This window comes from Schistocerca nitens, chromosome 3 (assembly GCF_023898315.1).
Source record: "Schistocerca nitens isolate TAMUIC-IGC-003100 chromosome 3, iqSchNite1.1, whole genome shotgun sequence".
In the NCBI taxonomy this organism is placed as follows: domain Eukaryota; kingdom Metazoa; phylum Arthropoda; class Insecta; order Orthoptera; family Acrididae; genus Schistocerca; species Schistocerca nitens.
The window spans coordinates 850,937,816-850,960,310 of NC_064616.1; the positions used below are offsets into that span (position 1 = coordinate 850,937,816).

Consider the following 22,495-nt stretch of genomic DNA (forward strand, 5'->3'; position numbering starts at 1 on the left):
TGCGGCGCTGTCTGCCAGCCATGCAGCAGCAGCACCACCTAAGCAGCCAGCCAGCCAGCAGCCGCTAGACTTGGACTCAGTTATGATTTGACCGTTAAAGTGTACACCCGTCTTACTCTGTTTACTTGATCTGTGACTTTCATGTATTGCGTCTTCCATGAAATATATTTGTTCAACTTGAAGTTATAACAATTGGCGATGAGGATGGGATTTTTCTTTTCCATCGTTGACCCACATGTTTCCATGGCTACTTTAGAGCAACTATTGCAAGGTCTCATAGAACAGCAAACGCTTCTCACAAATGCGATTCGTGATTTCATCGTGGCATCAAATGCGGGGCATCCCTCGTCATTGTCTCTACCTACTTTTCCTCCTTACAACGAGACGGTGGAAGACTGGTCTGATTACGAAAAGCGTCTTCGACAGCACTTCTTGGCATTTCATGTCGCGGATGAACAAACATGTAAGTCTCTGTTCCTTTCATGGATTTCACCTTAAATGTATTGGTTGTTGTTGCAATTGGCTCCTTTGAAAGATCCTGCGTCTTTGTCCTTTGCTGAAATGTGCTCACTTCTGTCTGTCTATTTTCAAAAGCAAACACATGTGGTAGCCTCTCGTGTTGCCTTTTATCGTTGTCAAAAACAACCGAATCAATCCTATCGCGCTTGGGCCACTGAACTTCACGGCCTCAGTAGAAAGTGTCAATTTGTTACTGAAGTTCACAAAGAATCCTACACCGATTCCATGGTACGGGATGCTATTATCCGATCGGCGCCCGACAAAGAAGTTAGGCAGCGTGCCCTTCAGTTGGCAAATCCGACTCTAGATGAAATCCTATCCATCGCTCAGTCTTTTGAAATTTCTTGCACCGCTGGAGCGCAAATAGAGGCATGGGGCGATGTCGGGGAAATACAACCTTTGTGCGATGTTGGCAAAGCATGTGGCGTGTCCCCGCCGGCTGACGTGGCTGTGTGGCTGCAGTACACTCCCAAGCGCAGTCTCGGCTTAACCGTAAGCAAACCTCTAAGAAACTGCAGCAAAACCAATGGCAACTTCCTTCATGTCCGCGGTGTTTTACAAAAAAAAAAAAAAAAAAAAAAAAAAAAAAAAAAAAAAAAAAAAGGTCTTGTGCCATCCGTTTGAAAATCCGACCGCATGCATGATGTTCATGAACGGTTCTGAACAACCCATTGCTTATGCCTCCAAAACGCTCACGGATGCCCAACAAAAGTATTCTCAAATTGAAAAAGAAGCTTTGGCCATTATTTATGCTCTTCAGAAGTTTGGTGTTTTTCTCTATGGATCCAAATTTCATCTTGTTCCGGATCACAAACCACTTGTTTCCTTGTTTCATCCATCAACGTCACTTCCCGACAAGGCTGCACACCGCCTCCCGCGTTGGGCTCTTTACTTGTCTTGTTTCAATTATGAGATTCATTTCCGGCCGACAGCTCAACATGCAAACGCTGATGCACTGTCTCGCCTTCCCATAGGTCCTGATCTGGCATTCGATAGGGACTAACTTTTGTGTTTCCACCTGGATGTTGCCGAGCAGCGGGTTGTGGGTGGGTTCCCCATCACCGGGTACCGGCTGGTGGCTGCTACGGGTTCTGACCCTACCCTCTCCCGGCTTTTATGCCGTATTCAGAATCGTTGGCCAGATCGTCCGTCCGCTAAGACTTCTGATCCATTGCGGAACTACTATGCTTTGCGTTACCGCCTCATGGCTAGGGATGGTGTTATCCTCCTTTCCACCAAAAATGCTTCGCCACGTGTTGTGGTACCTGCGTCTTCGCGTGCTTCAGTCTTGCGCCTCCTTCACCAAGGGCACTGGGGTGTCTCTCGCAGAAAATCTCTGGTGCGCCGTCATGTGTACTGGCCCGGCGACTCTGAAATCACACACATGGTTGCTGCCTGTGGCCCTTGTGCGTCACAGGCCGCCACCCCAAAGTCATCTTTGTCACCGTGGCCTTCGCCTGAAAAACACTGGGAGCATATTCATGCTGACTTCACGGGACCTATTTTAAGTACTTATTGGCTTCTCATTATTGACACCTACTCTAACTTTCCTTTCATTGTCCGTTGCACATCGCCTACCACTGTGGCAACCACCAATGCTCTAGCTCGCATTTTCTCTTTGGAAGGCCTTCCCTCTACTCTTGTTACTGATAATGGTCCGCAATTTGCATCTTCCAATTTTGCGGGTTTTTGTGCCCGTCACGGTGTCATGCATGTCACGGCCCCTCTGTTCCATCCACAGTCAAACGGTGAGGCTGAACGACTGGTCCGCACATTTGAGGCTCAGATGAGGAAACTCCTGACTTCTTCTGCTGCTGATGATGATGCGCTTCTCCAATTACTGGCTTCTTACCGTTTCACCCCCATGAGCGACCACAGCCCAGCTGAACTCTTACATGGCCGACAGCCCTGCATGCTACTTCATCTTCTGCGGCCTTCCAGCTCACGGCTGCGGGTGCCTTCGCTTGGCCGGTTCAGCGCCGACGACCTTGTATGGGTACGGGGATATGGCAGGCGGTCAAAATGGAATCCTGGCCACATCTTACGACACCGTGGCCCACGCATGTATAAAATCCAGACGGACACGGGTGTTACAGTGCGTCATTCGGACCAGATTCGGCCTTGTGTGCCGGCAACACCTGTTGCGCATGCCGCTACACCACCTTCGGCTCTACCTGACACTCGGGATACTGGAATCTCTCATTACTCACAACGCAGTCCTCTCACCATTATATTGGTGCCAGCACAAGAACCGACGCCCCCAGGAGACGTGCCCATGCAGGAACCAGATGACCGTCATCTGTCGGAGCAACTCTACTCGCCTCCTTCTCCTACGGATGCGGACACATCGCCCATGTCTCCTGTTATAACAACCGGACTTGCCACAATGGGCAGATTGGTGCATGGGGCCCCAGCAGATTCGACCCCTACGTCTCCTGTCATCTCGACCCGTTATCATTGGGGACACTTCCATCCGTACGGGAAGCCTCCTCCTCAAGTCAAACAACACCTATGGATGTTAGCAATCTACAGGTCACCTCCATCAAGACCTGTGCAAAAAATTAAAAGGGGGGAAAAGTGTTGTGACTCGCCGATCTTTCAAAGTGCCGCCGTGCAGTTACGCACTTCCTCTACATGCGGCGCTGTCTGCCAGCCATGCAGCAGCAGCACCACCTAAGCGGCCAGCCAGCCAGCGGCCGCTAGACTTGGACTTAGTTATGATTTGACCGTGTACACACGTCTTACTCTGTTTACTTGATCTGTGACTTTCATGTATTGCGTCTTCCTTGAAATATATTTGTTCAACTTGAAGTTATAACAACAATAGTACATCCATCTGGGCATGTCATCAATTAACAATGTGATTAAATTTCAAAGAAAATGGTCTGCTTAACACAATTTACATATTTTTAAAGCACTTCTTATTCTGCATGTAAGCATGGTATTCTTCTAATGTGTAAAAGGGATTTTGTAAAAGGAATATCCTTAGTTGAAATTTAAGCTTCAGTGTGGACAGGGTCATAAATTTACTGGGCAGTGCATTGGCTAACTTTAAACCCGCATGATGTGTACCCTTTTCATAGAGTACTGGTGTGTGGCTGCTGGTGTAAAATTTTTCTTTATTTCTGGTATTGTACTGATGCAAATCAGAACAAATGTTGGGCTGCAGTCTTTTGACAAGTAATATAGCTGTTTGAAATGTACATGTTCATTATGGTTAGCACACCAGTTTTAGGAAACAAGCCGCAGCATGATTCCTTATATTTTGCTCCACAGATTTTTGAAGTGGAAGTAGGATATTTAGATTTGCTGTTTGTTGCTCCCGAAATTTCTATTCCGTAATTCAGGTGAGAGAAAAATAGAGCACATGGAATGCAGTCTTTAGGACATCTGTGTCATTGCAGGATTTGGTAATCATAGTAATTGCAAGTAATAAAACTTAACTGCTAGAGCGTCAACATGTGTGTCCCAATAATTTAGATTGCTTTGAATTATTAAACTGAGGTATTTTACACTAAACTCTTCTTTTACTAATTCATTGCCTATGTATAGTTTAATGTCATCATTAAAACTACTATTGTTAAACTCCATGAGACATGTTTTACTGCTGCTTACATTTAAGTGGCTTTTATTTAAATACTGAACAATTTCACTTGTCACATTACAGTAGGTCTCTAGTTCATTAAATGATTTCTTTTTACACTCAATTGATGTATCATCCACATACATAACTATTTTGGAACTGTGAATGCAATATCCTATGTCATTTACATAACTCAAAAACAGAAGAGAAGCCAATACTGAGCCACGAGGCAGTCCATATTTTATAGTAATGATTCTGGATTTGTGAGCAGCACTTTCAGTTTTAAGCAGTAAAAACTGTTTTTGGTTATTCATGTAAGATTTTACTAGGTCAGAGCAGTGTTTCTGATGCCAGTGTTCCATAGCTTATCTAATAGGATAGTGTGATTCACTTGCTCTTGATGACACTTCTCTCTTTAATTAACTGAGCAGCTGCTGTGCTAATTGATTTAAATTTTAAGAATCCATTTTGATTTTCAAACGTTAGGTTGTGCACCTGGAGAAAGTTTATATTTCTGTTATATACGACTTTTTCAACTATTTTGGAAAATACAGGAAGTATTGAGAGTGGTCTGTAGTTCTGGATCTTGAGTTTGTGACTTTTTTTAAAGATTGGTGTTACCTGAGCTATTTTTAGTCTGCCTGGAATGGTGCCTTATTCTATTACATTATTTAATGCTACAGACAAAGGTACAGAGACATTTTATCTACACACTTTTATTGCATTAACACTGAAACCATCATGGCCTGTGGAACTGGAAGATTTTAGAGAGCTAATGTTGTTTAGTATTTATTTGCAGTTTGTGGGGGATAGATATATGCTATGCTCAGATGGATTGCCTTTAAAATTGTACTGCAGATTATTATGTTTGCCATTGATAGCTTCCCCTACTGAATAAAAATATTCATTGAATATATTAGCAATTTTAAGTTGATCTTTCACTACCATCCCACTGTGGCCAATTATAAAGTCCATGCAGAATTTGTCTCGGCCTGTTCTAAAACAGTTTATCACTCCCCAGATACCAGTAGTAACATTGTGTGGAAAGCCTGAAGCTTGAATGAGATTTTCACTCTGCAGCGGAGTGTGCGCTGATATGAAACTTCCTGGCAGATTAAAACTGTGTGCCTGACTGAGACTAGTTCTGCAAGGTTCACAGGAGAGCTTCTGTAAAGTTTGGAAGGTAGGAAACGAGATACTGGCAGAAGTAAAGCTGTGAGCACCGGGCGTGAGTCGTGCTTCGGTAGCTCAGTTGATAGCGCACTTGCCCGTGAAAGGCAAAGGTCCCGAGTTCGAGTCTCGGTTGGGCACACAGTTTTAATCTGCCAGGAAGTTTCATATCAGCCTGAAGCTTGTTTGCATCAGAGATGCTTCTGGTCTGTATTACTAAATCTTCATGGTATTCTTGATAAATTTTGAAGGAATCCCTTAGCTTGAGATTTTGTCCGTTATTTGACATTACACTTGGAATAATTTTAATTCTTCCCTTGCTTCAATGACATCATTATTTATGCAGATACTTTTGTTTATATTTTTAGTTTTTTTAACTTTTGTGGCTACAACTGGCATGTGGCGTTAAAACAGTAGCAGAAGTATCATTATATGAGGGCTGTTTTTTTTTTTTTCTCCCCAACTTCCAATAGGCTATAAATAAAAGACACGTTCACAGAAAACAATTATTTTACTTCCAAAAGTTTTGTATTGTTAGGGTTACTTTTCGACATAATCACCAAAAAGATTGAGAAATTTATAGTACCTGTGGACAAGCATTGCAATGCCCTCTTCAGAAAATGTTGCCGCCAATGATGTCAAATGAGCATTGACGTTTTGAAGACCTTCATTGGTTTGAAAGTGCTGCCCTCCTAGCTACGTCTTCGGTTCAGGAAAAAGGTGAAAGTCACTGGGTGCCATGTCAGGACTGTATGGCAGATGATCAAAAATGTCCGATTGAAATTGTTCAAGGAGCCATTGGGTTGTGCCAGCAGTGTGTGGACGAGCGTTGTCATGGATCAACACAATTCTTGAAGTCAGCATTCCTCTTTATTTGTTTTGAATGGCTCTCCGCAAATGTTGTAAAGTTTCACAATGAGCAGCTACATTGATAGTGGTTCCAGGCTGCATAAACTCTACAAGCAACACACCTTTTTGGTTCCAAAACACGGTAGCCATAACCTTTTTGTTGAATGTTTGTTTGAATTTTTTTGGTTTGTCTGGTGAATTTGGATGCATCCATTGTTGTGATTGTCATTTTGTTTCCAGTGTATCATATTGGATCCATGTTTCATCTCCAGTAACAATTGATTTCAAAAAGTTCATGATAACGGCCAAGGAAATTCAAAGCTGGCACCATTCGGTGACTTTTGTGAGCGTCTGTCAACATTTTTGGAACCCAACTAGCACAAAGGTTTTTGTAGCCTAAATGTTGAGTAATGATAGAGTGTATGGGAGATCTTGAAATTTCGAGAATTTCTATAGACAAATCAGTTATGGTGAAACTAGAATTTTCTCTAACCATTCTGTCGACTCGTTCAACAAGGTCAGCTGTAACAACAGACTTGCATCCTTGGCCCCCTTCGTCATGTACATCATTTTGGCCATCTTTAAACTTTCACCACCATTCATGCACAGCACCATCAGTCATGAAGTTATCACCTTACACTCGGCTCCTTCCCTGATGAATTTCTGCTGCACTATTCCCTTTTTTTTGCAGAAACTGAATTACACTTCGTAATTCACACTTGGTAGGAGCAAGAATGATGGCAGCCATGTTCGCGTGGCTGTAGTGCTACACAGACTGATGCCTTGAGGTTGTCAATGGTGGACTTGCGCAGTAGCCTATAGTGCATGTCCACTTTCTGCCGCTTGCGTAGCTTCTACACTAAGTGATCGGAGGTTGAAAAAAAAATGGCCCTCGTACATAATTCTTTTGCTTACATATAGTTTCTTTGTCCGCAGCTTGTGGTCTCGCAGTAGCGTTCTTGCTTCCCGAGCACGGAGTCCCGGGTTTGATTCCCGGTGGGGTCAGAGATTTTCACCTGCCTCGAGATGACTGAGTGTTGTTGTGTCATCTTCATCATCATCATTCATTCCCATTATGGTTGGAGGAAGGCAATGGCAAACTACCTCCACTAGAACCTTGCCTAGTACAGCAGTGCAGCTCTCCCGCATCATCCCCTACGCTCTATCAAGGAGTATGGGACATCATCATCAGCATAGTTTCTTTTTGCCTCCAATTGAAGCTGTACTGCATGGTGATTAGTGATGGCTAGTTTTGGAACAGATGAACAGTAGGAAAGATGGGTCATGTTTGTTATTATATTACCCAGTTATGTTTTGCTGTTGCCAATTTCTCTACTTGGCTCATGGATAAGTGGGGTAGGAGGTGTAGCTTTTTGGAGATGGCATAAGTGGTTAATAAGTCTATATTTATATCTCCTTTATTATAGTATTTGTATGGCCATTTAAACCAGAAAATGTACTGTCTATATATACCAGCAAGTCAGATAGATTTTTGAAAAATGTATCCATACATGCCCCAAGTGGCTTATACACACCGATAATTCCTGTATTTTCTCTACCCCATTTTAGATTTATTGCAGTAAATTATGGGTTTCCTTCTATGCAGTACGCACTTAGTCAACAACACTGAAATTACTTGCTTTAACAGTGAAGTTTGCTATGCTACCCCCACTCTTGTTTTTCCTACTAAAACCAGAACAAAATTTCATGGAGAGTGGTCGACTAATGCTAATTAGGTCTTCAGTATACCGATGCTCAGTAATTACTAAAATATCAGGTTTATCAAGACATGTAATAATATCCAGATCATTGTGCTTGTTTTTAAGAAATTCTGGTGAACTATACTATCCTGCTGAACTATACAGGATGATTTAGGCCTCCCAAACTGTCCAGCAGGCTTTGCAAGGTTCCCAGGCTTGCCTGCAGATTCTGATTTGATGTGTTGCACCATTCCTGGCAATGCACTTATTTACACCACTTTTAATTTGCTGACAATCTTTTTGCCTCTTTCATTCATGTGCATACCGTGAGTTGTGTGCAGATCTCTTTCTAGATTTCTGACATTTACCAGGGACACACTGTGAAATTTATTACATATTGTTTTAAGGCTATCATTTGTCTTGTGTGCTTCCAGGTTCACTATAGATTGTTCCATTAGATCATGTCTCTGTGGAAAATTAATGATAATTACTTTAGTGTTAATCAACTTAGTGAGTGCTGCTTTCATGTATCTGATAGTGTCATTTGCTTGATTCTTTGCTACATCATTTGTACCTCCCATGATTATGAGACAATCATTTGATGAAAAAGAGTCACTATCTTGAACACACATCATTGCTACATCATTTGTACCTCCCATGATTATGAGACAATCATTTGATGAAAAAGAGTCACTATCTTGCACACAAGAGGTGCTCCAGGTTAAATGTGACACACAGCTGTAAAGTCATCCTGAATACTCATGACGTTTTGTGCTATTCTGCTACTGTGACTGCCTCCGTGTACTAGAATCCATCCCTTCTTGTGTTTCTGATTCACGTTGCTTCTTTTGTTGTTCTCTTGGGCCTGTTTCTTCCATACATTTTCATGGATTTCACTGTTGTTATCTTGGACAGTTTGTTTGTGTTCACTTAGGTTAGCACATGAGGTTAGTGCTTGTTTTTTAAACTTATTACTGGCAGTTTTTTTTTACAATTTTAGATGCAGCACTTTGTTTGCACAGACTTAAATGCTACATCTTACATTGTTTAATCAAGAATCTGATACCTGTTTTTAGTAATAACATTTATGGAATTATTTTATTGACAGATCTGTGAACTGGAAACTTAGTAAGACTCCCTTTTTTCATTTTTACTCTGCAAGCTACCACATGGTGCTCAAGCAGAGGATACCATAAACACTGATATTTGTCTACCTGTATATTCTCTATCTTTCTATCTTTATATGCTGCGCAGGAGAAACAATTGCCATAGATTGCTACTGTATGCTGTTCTCTTATTCTGTGGTGCTATCATATTTGTTTCATATGTTGAGCTGAAATCTTGTATCAGTCATGTATGAACGTTTACTGTAACCTTCACGTGTGTAATAACATTCTTGTAGTGCCTTACAGTGGAATTTGTGAGGCATCTCTGTAACTTTCAATTGTTAGCCAAATGATACCCATCATGTGTTGCAAACATCTTCTTTAAACACTTCCAGTTTTTCAATAAAAACTAAAATATGTCTGAACAGGCCTTGGAAGATCCAACGGTACTGACCAGCCACCGTGTCATCTTCTCAGCCCAGGAGCATCACTGGATGCAGATATGGAGAGGCATGTGGTCAGCACACAGCTCTCCTGGCTGTAGTCAGTTTTCGTGACCAGAACCGCTATTCCTCAGTCAAGTAGCTTCTCAGTTTGCCTCACGAGGGCTGAATGCACCTCAGTTGCCAACAGCACTCAGCATACAGGACAGTCACCCATCCAAGGTTACCACTGCGAAGGCCGTTAGCCAGTTTATCAATAAATATAATAATAATCCCTCGTAGATGAACAGTACTATAGGGTGCCTTTAACAAGTTTCTTTGAAGCTGTGTCGCACACAAGTCGTACCTACTCAGAGTTTGCTCGGTGATACCTGTTTTTAGTAATAACATTTATGGAATTATTTTATTGACAGATCTGTGAACTGGAAACTTAGTAAGACTCCCTTTTTTCATTTTTACTCTGCAAGCTACCACATGGTGCTCAAGCAGAAGATACCATAAACACTGATATTTGTCTCTTACTTTCCCAGTGTTATAATTAATGTACTCATTCTACATCTCTATGCCCTGAGTCACAACAGTGTGTGACAGAAGTTATCTTTTACTGTGTAAGTGATAAGCAATGAAGATACAAGCATAATTTTGGTCACAAATGTTTCCAATACCTGTCTGAACAGACATATTTAATCCTTCTTTTGTGAATGGAACATATTCCACTGCACAGGAAAGAAGCATAACCCAACCTGTTTCTAAGATCCAAACGCCACAATCGCCTTGTGATTACTGTCCAATCAGCATATTACCTGCTGTACACAAAGCCTTGATAAAATTTCTGAACACTGATTGAATTTCAGTTTATGTGACAAATGTCAGTCCTGCTTTCATGAACACAGTAACTCAAATACTGCATGATTAAGGTAACTCTTGACCTTATAGACTTCAGGAAAGTTTTAATGTTGTCAGCTTTGATATACTGCTCAGAAAAATGAAACAGTTAAAAGTTTTAGATAGTGCGCTGAAGTAGTTTGGAAACTACTTGAAAAACAAACAGGACTCCGCTGTCTGTGGGAATAAAATAAAATAAAATAAATAAGTGGTTTATTTGTCCATAATAACTTACCAGTCATGGACATACCGTAGTCTGTTCACAAACAAAAGAACATTAAAAAAGTTTAGAAGTAAAGATAAATTATACACAATAACATTAAAAATCCTTGATGGAGTACAAACATTTATCAATGAACAATTGCTTTAATTTTGTCTTAACTATATTTCCTTTTAACAATTTTATATTATTTGGCAATCTGTTATAAAAATGTCTTCCAGCAGAAAATGGACTATGATCTGTTGCTCTTTTATTACTAAATTTTATGTGGTAATCCTCTCCTTTTCTTGTATTATAATTTTGGATTTCATTATTGATTACACTATGCTCCATATTTTCTTTTACAAACAGTATAGTTCTGAGAACATACAATGAATACACTGTTCACATGTTATACATCAGTACCATGATCATCCAGATGAATGATGGTGTGTCTTCATTGTTAACTGGGAGACAAAAACTGGGAAACACTAGATGGTTGGAACTAAGCATCAATGTTTGTGTTCATTACATCTTCATCATTTGTATATATGACCATCTCAATGCTTCATATGTCTATTTAGGATGGTTGCAGTCAGACAAGTTATGCGACTACTATACGTTCCTCAGTGCACAAACACCTCAGTACCTTGTGTTAGAGCTTAAACACCTGTCATCTCATCATAATCTAAACACAGGGTCTCACTTATCTAGTATCTTAGCTGTGCTAGTTTGTAAAACAAAAACATTCACAAACTCCTTTACTATTGCTGCTGTCTGACTCTGTATCAATCTACCCTCCACTCTGCACACATTCAGTTGCCTTGATACTTTTAAGAATCTGGAGCACTTCCTTCCTTCACTCTCACAATGTTTCCCTAAAAATTAACATATATGACCAATTTTCCCTCAATCAAATAGTGAAAGCAGTGATACTATCTTCTCCCTGTTATGCTTCTTTCTCCTTTTCATTCTCTATGAATCAAGCCAGTTTCTTTTCCCTTAATTTCATTAAGTGTGTTATAACATTCCTCTTTCTTGCCCCCTTGTACTCCATTCTCTCATCCCATTGCTGCAAGCACTCAAAATTGGAACCTAACTCCTCATAATTTGTGTTTATTATTGTACTTACCACGAAAGAACATAAATCATTTTTTATCTATACTAATTCAATTTGTATAACATGTAATGTTAAATATGTTAATGCCGGGTTAGATATAAGAGAGAGCCTGGTGGTCCTTAACCTCTCCACCTTAAATAAATCAATGCATTAAAATGTTTATAATTTTGAATATGATTATGTCTGCTTATGGCTCTCAACAAATGCTTTTGTTTGGGACTGAAATTTTGGCTAATTTTCATTATCGACCATATGTCATAGATGCTCCATCATTCACTGATAATGATTGAAGTAAACTGCATGAGCTGGTTCCCAATCAGTGATGGCAGAGACAAGAAACCAACAAAAATAATTGTAACATCTGAACCAATTTGTGCATACAACCTCCTTCATAGTTGGAATACAGATACAGCATGGCACATATACCTTCTTCCTTTTTCACTCCTGTTGGAGTACAAAAAGAATGATTGCTGATATGCTATCACGTAATCTGTTATTAGTTTAATGTTATCTTTACAGATGCTATGGAATGTAGTTTCTGGTCTACAACTAGTTCTTAGAAGTTTCTATCTCAATCTTTGCATGACATTTTCAATGCAATAACAAACCTGGTTAGCTGTACATTATGAAGTATTTTCCTCAGAATGCACTGGTATGACTCCAAATCAGAAGTTTTTTGACTCAGTCTGGTTTCCTCTATCCCTGGTGCCTGGGATATCTTGTGTGAAGATTGTAAGTTGGGTTTCACATGAGCAATGATTTTATAATCAATGCTGATTTCCACAGATAAGCTCATTTTGTTTTAGTTAGGTCACTATATTTCAACCCATATGTTCTATAATTCAGCTACAAGCATAGCTGAAAGACATACGACAATTGTTCTGTCAGTTCCCCTGCCATTTTTTAAAGATAAGTGTGACCCAGCAAACAGTTATCTTTCTCAAGTGATCTTTGCTACATTATGCTTAAGGACGCAGCTACTGTCTTTAATTATTGTGCTAGGTACATAACTAAAAATGGTAAGCTTTTCTGTTTGGCATGTAGTTGCTCTCTGAGTGTCAGAACAAGTTATGCATACAGAGGACTAAATAGTCACAAATAGTTTAATTTGTGAATGAAAGTTGTTATACTGTAGGGAACTTACATTAGTTAGTTGCCCCCAGCCTGCAGGAGCAAAGTCATAGTTTACATAAGGATCATTCGGATATGTATCAGCTGGAGTACGTGGACCATGCCGAAATACCTGAAACATGAAACAAATATGAACATTAAAACAATAACAAAATGCTTTCTTCAAAAATTACACTGGAAAATGGTGAAAGCATTGACCATCCTCAAAATAGCAAAGTTTTTTGAGAAGCACTAGTTTAAGTTTGAATATAAACTGACCATGCACAGCAGTGCACTCTACAAACTATGCTCAACAGACATTATCCAAATTATAATCTGACAAACTGTGCATATGTTGGAGATGTGAATTAATTAACACAGTATGAATTTTTCACTCTGCAGCAAAGTGTGCACTGATATTAACCTTCTGACAGATTAAAACTGTGTGACAGACTGAGACTTGAACTTGGGAGCTTTGCTTGTCACAGTCAAGTGCTCTACTGACTGAGCTACCCAAGTGCGAACCATGACTCATCATGACAGCTTTAGTTCTGCCAATAACTCATCTCCTACCTTCCAGGCTTCACAGAAGTTCTCTAAGGGGGAAAGCATTTTGAGCTAATGGGCAGAAGAGGAAATACTGATACCATTCAGACAGAAACAGTCTTTCATCTCTTTCCTGGATTACATTTTTAAAAACTTGGAACTAATTAATTTCAGAGATAAATGGGTCTGACATTTCAGACACTCATAATTTCAGATGCCTGTTTTGTCTCGTTGTGAACTTTAACAGTTTACCTTTTGTCGATCAGCCTTTGTGTCTCGCTAATTAAGAATTTGAATAATTTATCATTATAAAAGATTAATTTTAAGATGGATGCCATACTTGTAAGTAGGGGATTCAGACAACAGCAGCATAATAAGGTTCTGTACACTTTGTGATTTACTAACCTTCAACATTTTTCATAAATCAGAAAATAATGAAGTCTTATATTCCATACAAAATATCCAAATCTAACCTGGTTGGTTTTCAAAACATCACTTAGTTTCAGAAATTTTATCATATTTGACTGTTCTCTTTAAATAGCCATCCCTCCTCCAAAATCAGCAGTCCACATCCAGCTAGCATGATGCTCACATCTCTGTGCCGGTTAAAGTGAGAGTCTGTGATTGTCAAGCAATGATTTAACTTACATATGTCGATATGCAAGAGTCTTGGTCAGACAAGTGAGCAAGAAACATCCATGTAGAAGGAAGTCTGTCACCAGAATTTGTACATGCAGTAACTATGTGGGTTAAAATGAAAGCCCCAGATGTACTACCGGATATGTGTAACAACTGAGTATGTGAAGAGTCAGAAATCTTATAACATTTTGGCATTATAAAATCATGTGTTCAGTAGTAAAATGAAACATTAAGACGCTAATGTTCCACAAACACTAATTATTGAATCCTGTAATTAATCTTGCTGACTTAATTAATCTTGGGTATTGTACTGCAGTTTATTTTGTGGACATTCTTACTTCCATATTTCTGTCACTGCACATTATGCCACTGTGCAGTTCAACCAATACTGTGTCTCTGACTAATGACTGAATTAGTCCCCTTCTGGATATGTTGATGAAGGAAGAGATGCACATCTCTTTATCTGTTTAAACTGTGATCTGTAGAACTGGAACTGGTCATCAGTAACTTTACAGTGTGAATAAGGTGGGAGGAGACACTTTTAAAATTCATCTACTGTGTGATATAATATCATTTTATGATAAATTACCAATGGACATCAAGACGTGAGACTTTGAGATGCTTGAAACCGAGTACATCAATAAGTACATCACAAGATTAATGGGTCAAGTAAGAAATTCAGACAATCTGAGAATGGTGAAAAGCAACATTTGTTGCATAGGATGTGAAATATTTTTTTTCCAGAATCGTTTAAAACTCTTCTCTCATGCATTATTGTTCCATTTATGTTGGATTTCTTATGCCAATATTTGCCTTACAACTGGGGAAAACTACCAGAAAACTCTCATTAGCATAACCTACTTTTGCTTTGAGTTTTCATTAATTTGGGCCTTCTTTCAGTTTTGTTTCTATTTTATTTCCTTTCTTATTGTAATGCTTTAGTCAATTGGTTTTGTTAGACTGTTCATGAATTCTATTTCATCGGAGAGTAATTTTTGAATGCTACCTCCCCATTTTCATGTGTAGTTGTCTGTATCTGCCTCCAACACATACAGTGACCTGTGATGAGTCTGAGATTGCTACATTCTAAGAGCTGCATATCTTTTGCTACTGTAATTATAAATTTTTAAATATAAATTTTATACTTTAGTCAAAATAAGTGAGTAATTTTACAATTGATTACAATTTGCTGCCTAGTGTTAAAATAAAACTTAAAGCAATTGAAATTAAACTAAATAATGTGCAGTAATGTAGCGTTGATAATTTTTAACTGATACATAATCGAGAAAACTAGATAGAAAAATTGGTGGATATTTACTTATAATGTTGAGTATTCCAATTGGGAAAAAAATTATTGATGATCTTGTAAACAGAAGAGGTTCTGGGTTAACAAAGTATTAAGGTAGATTTTTATTATCACTATTGGCTACAAATCCATATTTAGCCTTTGTCAGTTCATAGCCAGTAAAGTAGCAAAAACTACAACAGATAACAAATTAAAAGTAAAGAATTTGAAGAACGAAAACGGCATAATTTAGTAATGAAAAGCAAAGCTTCAGTTGGTGCTGTGTTAAAAAATGAACACAAAATCTCAAAAATTAAAAGGAATAATAAATCTTAATCAATTGTAACATAGAAAATCTTGCTAAGAAATTAAAAATTAGACATTATAGAGGTGTTTTTTGACTGATGACTTACGTAATAAATCCAAACAATTTAAATGTAGTATAGTTAATTTAAATATTACTGAGAATGGTGGTACTTATTGTATTTGTTATTATAAACCAAATAAGATGAAAACTGTTATTGATCCATTTTGTGGAAATATACTAAACCAATTAATTAGTTATTTGAGAAAAATGATTTATATTATAATGATTTTATTTGTGGTTATTTTGGGTAGTTCTGTTAAAATTATTATTAGATAATTATAGACATAGTGATAACAGTGCTTTAGCTGTCACTAAGTTTAATGCAATTTTAAATTTCGTAAATGGACACCTTTGGATAAAAAAACAAAGTATGAAAAATTAGAATAAAACCTAGACTCAAAAATTCACAAATATAATTTGGAAAAAATATGTTGTATCCTTACAAATTAATTAGAAATAGAATAAACAATTAGTACAAAAATTAACAACCATGAATTAGAAGAAGAATAAAAAACTAATAAAAAATTATCAAACATAGATTAGAAAAAATTTAAATGCAATGGATTCAAAAAGAATAAAGTAAATTGAACAATTTGAGAAGGAATTAGGTAAAATTTTTCATACAACTAGGACTTACATTTCTTTTAAAAATAGAAGATTAGCTGCTGTTACCAAACATTATTTAGCAAACGAATTTAAAAACTTGTTAACAATGTGAATACACAGATAAAGCACCAAAGAAAGTAAAAATTGTTTTGAAAATACTGAAAGAGTACCTACTGTTAAATGTGATCCTGAGATATATATATATATATATATATATATATATATATATATATATATATATATATATATATATATATATATATAATCTTTAAATTCTCTCATAAAATTTTCTGGTAATTTTTGATAATTCCAAATACAAAGCCAGTTTTCTTTGCCTTTATCCCTTTAATAAAATTTTCTAATAATATTATTAATATAATAAAATGTTGAATCTATCTATGTTATCTTTAAATTGTGTAATAAAATTTTCAGATAATGTCTGAAAATTGTGAAATATAAATCTAGTTTACTTTGTCTTTAAATGCTCTTAGAACATTTTCAGGAAAAGCAAGTAACACTCCATTCACCTTCATCTTCAAATGTTTATTTCTTTAATACAATAAACAACAGAAATTCTATATTTCATTTGTTTGATATGAATCATATAGTTTTTTTTAATTTTAAATTTTGATATATATTTTCATATATAAGACGATTATTAAAAATTATCAAAATATTATTATTGTAACTGACATTTTTTTCAATAAGGTTAGATTTATTACGTTTAGAATATTCTTTAGTTTTTAATTCTTTTGTTCTGGGTTTTAATTCTTTTATTTTTAGGTTTTTAAACTCTCCATCTATAAAAAATGATTGGATGGAACAAAAATGAAAAACGTGTTTATATTTTTAAAATTTAATCTCAAAAAACTTAATTTGTTTTTCATTTGTAGGTTTTTCTCAGTTATAAATTTATGAATAACTGAGTTACAATCATTTTCACATTCTGTTATGAGTTTTGAGTTTCTGATTTTTTATTTATTGTGATATTGTAAAATTTATTTTTTATTTGGTTTTGTTCATGAAATTCAGTTATTTTTTATTTTTGGCGAAATAAAAGTGGTGTGCCTGAAACTGATTTGGATTTCCATTGGCTGTAGAAATAAAATGGGGGCACCACTCGAGCAAGTGCTTGCAGCCCCATTTTATTTCTACTGCTGTCAGACAACAGCCTCTCTAGCTGTTAGTAAAGAAATGCTTTTAGACTTCCTGGCTGCAGAGTGAAAATCTCATTCTGGAAATGCTTTTAGAGTTTAGCAATCAGAGTTCTGCTATTTGCTTTTCGTATCGGATACAGTTTGATTAACTTTAAAAGTACATCAAGATGGGAGTGGCTCAAAACTGTCTTTTTTATTTTATTTATTTATTTATTTATCTCTTGTTCTGGTGATCCACGTTGTGACACTATCACAGGATATGGAACGTGTCAATTATACAAGCTTTTGGCCAGAATTTATGGTAATACATAAAACAAAACAAAAACAGTAAACAGTTACTTCGGTCCCACTACAAAAAATACATTTTAGAGATAGATAGAGATTACAAAACAAACAACAGTAACTTAGGTCCCACTACAAAAAAGACATTTTAGAGACAGATAAAGATTACAAAATAATAAGTGTTACAGAGAAATAAATATTGCAAACTATATGTTTACAATAAAAATATTCGGTATTACAAATACAAATTTGGGCATACATTTGCAATTTACAATACAAGAAATGTTAAAAACTGTAGTTCAGGAACTCTTCTATTGTATAAAGTGATCCTTGCAATAGGAACTGCCTTAAGTTTTTTTTAAACAAGAGATCATCATCTACCAAACACTTAATTCTTGAAGGGAGGGCACTAAAAATCTTACAGCCACTGAAATGGACTCCTTTCTGCACCATACTTAGATTTGGCTGTTCATAGTGGATATCATGTTTCCTTCTAGTATTGTGACTGTGATATGCACTATTCAGCTTAAAGATGGATTTTTCTTTGCTTATGAAGCACATCAACGAGTCTGCTGCCAGCAACTCGCTAACTTTGCTAGGGATGATATTTTGCATTTTCCCCTGATGCGAGTTAGTGCAATGTTTCACCCACTCACATTTGTCGCAAGTGACCAACTGAGTGCGCACACATCCGGCTGGGTTGTTTATGTGCACATATTCCTCCATGATTTCTACACACTTTTTGTGACCTGTAATGCACCAAACTTAAATGGAGATAGTCTATCAGGTACTCAACATTCTTTTCTGGAAATCACAGTCTCCATAGCTTTGTTTTCTGGTCGTCCCTACGAAATAAAATACACTTATGAATTTTATAGTAGTGGAGTGTCCTTTCATAACACTTGCTGCCAAAATTTTTCATTTCAGGGTCATCATTTTGTGCTTATCGCCTGGTCTTGTAGACAGTATGAATCTCTCTTTCTCCTTCTACTCCTTCCATGCATAAGTATCTGAACTCTTCATTTACTTCTTCCTCATCATTGCCCTCTTTCCCCAACAGGTAGCCATGACAGTGTGTCAGCTATGTAACTTTTAGTTCCTTTTATATATCTTATGATATAGTTCAATTGCTGCAAAAACATTTCCCAGTTCATAAGACGATCATTTAGCAACCTACTTTCCCGCAGTAAACTAAGAGCTTTATGATCGGATAGCACGGTTACCTCCTTATCCTCCAGACACAACCATAACTTTTTGAACCCATACAAAAATGCGAATAATTCTTTATCAGAAGTGCTATAGCCCTTCTTTTGTTTATTTTACATACAGCTCGCAAGAGCTACACTTCTGTGTTCTATCTCTTCTCCTACCAACTTTTCCTGGAACACCTCACATGTGATGCCATAATCGAAACTGTCTGTAGCTAGACAGAACGGCAGTGACATGTCAGAGTAGTATAACGTTTTACTACTGCACAATTTGTTCTTTATGGGTAAGAAATCCCTCTCACATCGCTGTATATCCTTGTCGAGTTGTTCTTTAATAGTTCCTATAGGTTTGGAGTATTCATCACCCTATCACCCAGAAATTTTCGTTAAAAACCGCATAACCCTCGGTATGATTTTAGTTTTTTTTCTGGTCCAGACCAAGAGTACTTTCCCCCAAAAACACGCAATGTTCCTGCCAAGATTCCGTGGCAGTCAAAATATCGTCCACAAAGTCAACAAGTTTGCTCATTAATCGATCTCCTAGCAGGTGACAGAACACTCTCCCGAAAATCACAACAGATATTGTTAATCTGAATGGTACCACTCTGAATTGATAACTTCATCCTTTAAATGGGAAAGCAGTATTGCCTACTCCCTTCAGCCAGCGAAAACTGTCAAAAGCCACAGGTCAAATTGACTCTCGACATTAGTTTTAGAATGTGAAAATTCTGTAAGAGGTCTTCCATGTTGTCTGGCTGATCTTGTTCTCTCACTATAAGCTTATTCAATTTTCGAGTGTCTAAAACAATTCTATCTTAGTCATCCTTCTTTTTAACAATTGCAATCAGATTACAGTAATCACTTCTACTTTGTTCCACAATATTTATTCTACGATCTGTTTTAACATAGCCTGCACTGCCTCCCGATCAGCAATAGTAATCGCATATGGTTTTATTCTGATAGGATCATGTGGCCTCAACCTAATTGAATGCTCAAATCCATCGCCCTACCATGCATGTGTAAGAAAATATCATCGTACTGACTCAATAAATTACACAATTCCTCCCTTTCTGTGTTCGAAATATCTTCAACTGTTTCAGTAGTTTCTTTTATTTGGTCATACATAGAATTAAAATTGTCCCAACCTTCAGTAATTACTGTATGAGCAAGTCATTGGTCTCCAGTTAACAGATTTTTGGGTTTTACTTTCCTTATATTGCACTTTAGTTCGAATTCAAGTTATTTCTCAACACAGTTCAAAGAAGTTTTATATTTACCCAGGTAATTTGTACACAGTAGAGAATCTGTAACTAAACCATTTTCTACAATATATCTCATACTAAAATAGTAATCACTACACTTAAACTGCAAATGCATTTCATGTTTTATGGGTTTACTTAGCCCACCAACTGCTGCCTTTATCTTACCGCTGTTGACTAGAAAAATTACAAAGTTCTCATTCTTGTTTGTATTTACAAATTGCTCTCATACTGCCGATACATTACTGCCAGAATCTAAAAGTGCTCTTATTTTTTCATTACCCACCTCAATTTTTAATATATTTCTTCCTTCTCTAAACACTGCGCCCTCAAAAGCATATTTTCAATATCCCTTCCACTCTCCTCCTTATGTACTGTATACATTACAACATCAGACAAACCTTGAATTGCATTACCACGATCAAACAATTCATCAAACACTTCCTTTGCCTTCAAGATCTCTTGCTGGTTTATATTTCTCCTGCGCTCACCAGACAGATAGTAACGACTTCAAAATTTTCCTGTACCATTTACAATCATTTATAGAGTAGTCACTTTCTTCCTTGCCATACCATTCAGTACTAACGTCATCTCCTAAGCAAATACTTTCCCCCTTATCCACTTCTATATTCTCAGAATCACCCTCTGAATCATCTCTAGTCTTTAAATCACCCTCAGAATCCATCACTTCGTCATCCTTGTAAGCCTCAAATACACTCTTCCCTCCCTCTTAAGTTATCATATCAATAGCTGCAAAATTCTCGCGCTTAACCAAACAACTTAAAACTTTGTCTCCTGTACACAAACCGTCACTTGTTTCCACCGAATCACTACAGACGTTATCACTGTTAACTCCATTAACATCCGCCAGTAACTCGTACGATTAGTAACTTAAAACATCCATTACGTCCATCAATACATTATAGAAGCCACCACCAATAACGCCATCAACCTCCTCGGATACACCACTCAAATTGCCATTACTGCATCGTACCACATCAGAATTCACAGTACCTTTTAAGTCCGCCATATCTGGAACTACCTCTGTCTCCGCAACATTTTCTCTCGTCTCAGATCTCTCCAACTCTTTACATTTTGATATGCCACCTAACAAATTACTTTCATATTGATCCTTTCGCATCTACTCATAATTCATGCTTTCATCAAGAACCATTGGTTCACTTCCATCAACAGAAATAAATGTACGAACTCCTTTATTCGAGATATCTAAATCAGTAGCCTTAACTTTCGCAACTTCAGCCTCTAAAACATCACCTTTGCACTCCTGTAACAGTAAATCACCCACTTCCGCCGATACATAACAAAATTCATCACCAACTGACGAGACTACTGCTATGCCACCTTCACAAATATCTTTTCATTCTTCCGTCAAAATACCACAAAATTCATCTCCAGCTTTCGAGACTACTGCTTCGCCCCCTTCACAGATAGCTTCACCCAATTTCTCTGATGCAAAATCATCTCCATTACTTTCACCTACATTATTATAATAATTACTACTGACTAGTGCCTCATTAGCATTCGTCATATATTCCGACTCCACCTCTCTCTTGACCACAGACTCTTTCAACAAACATGCATTCCATCATTCACTTCCCTTTCGCTAAATAAATTTTTCAGCTTCATATACGCGTCACAAATTTATCTACACATTTTACTACCTTTCTTGGGCCCTCTTTACGGTTGCGCTGCTCAAAATTATTTCCCATTTTATTCTTTCTTATTATAATCTCCGAAATTTGCAGCTTCTTTGCCAAATTTTCGACACCGACAGAACTTTTAAAATAACATGTCCTTTTCAACGCCGGTTTATTTCGCCATCTTCGGACCTGAGATGTGGTTATCTCTAATTTCCCGACCTCGTAATTTGAGTTGCATTTCGTGAGGATCCTGCACCTAGGATCCTGCACTTCAGATCTTCGTTCCCTATTTTGGCTTTCGTTATGAAAGTTCCCGTTTCCATTTCCCCTGTGAAAATTATTATTATGGTGATAACTATTTTGGTGATTATTATAATGCCCATTCTGGTACTCCTGTTAGCTGATTGAATTTCAACGTCTGTTCAAGTTTCTCAATAAAATCTAAAAACTCGTCAATGGAATTTGTCTGGGTGTCTAGAAGATCACATTGTAAAAATTCCGGTAAGTGTCTCTTGAGCGTCGTTATCTCCGACAACACTCCCAGCGGACGATTTATATGCGGCAACATGGACAGGTCACGCTCACAAAATCTCGCATCAACTCACTTCCATGTTTCAAATTTTCACTTCGCCGCCAAGTTCGTCCTGTCTCTTTTCCAACCTGTCCCCAAAATCCTTTTCACTGTGTCGACTCTGGTGTTTTGTTTACAACTGCCCTTACACGACGATAAACAAAAGCCTATTGTCGTTTAACAAAATAGTACATTATGATCAATGTTCACTCCGAGCGGGTTAGCGAAGT

General features: G+C 37.5%; 1 protein-coding gene across 1 annotated transcript in view; it reads right to left on the reverse strand.

The window, feature by feature from the left end:
* The window catches only part of LOC126248877 (venom acid phosphatase Acph-1-like), a 258,717-nt gene that overhangs the window by 104,303 nt on the left and 131,919 nt on the right, over positions 1–22,495 (reverse strand). The window contains exon 2 of the mRNA XM_049950325.1: positions 12,719–12,817. Coding sequence (XP_049806282.1) covers positions 12,719–12,817 — 99 coding nt within the window. The remainder of the gene's footprint in view (positions 1–12,718; positions 12,818–22,495) is intronic.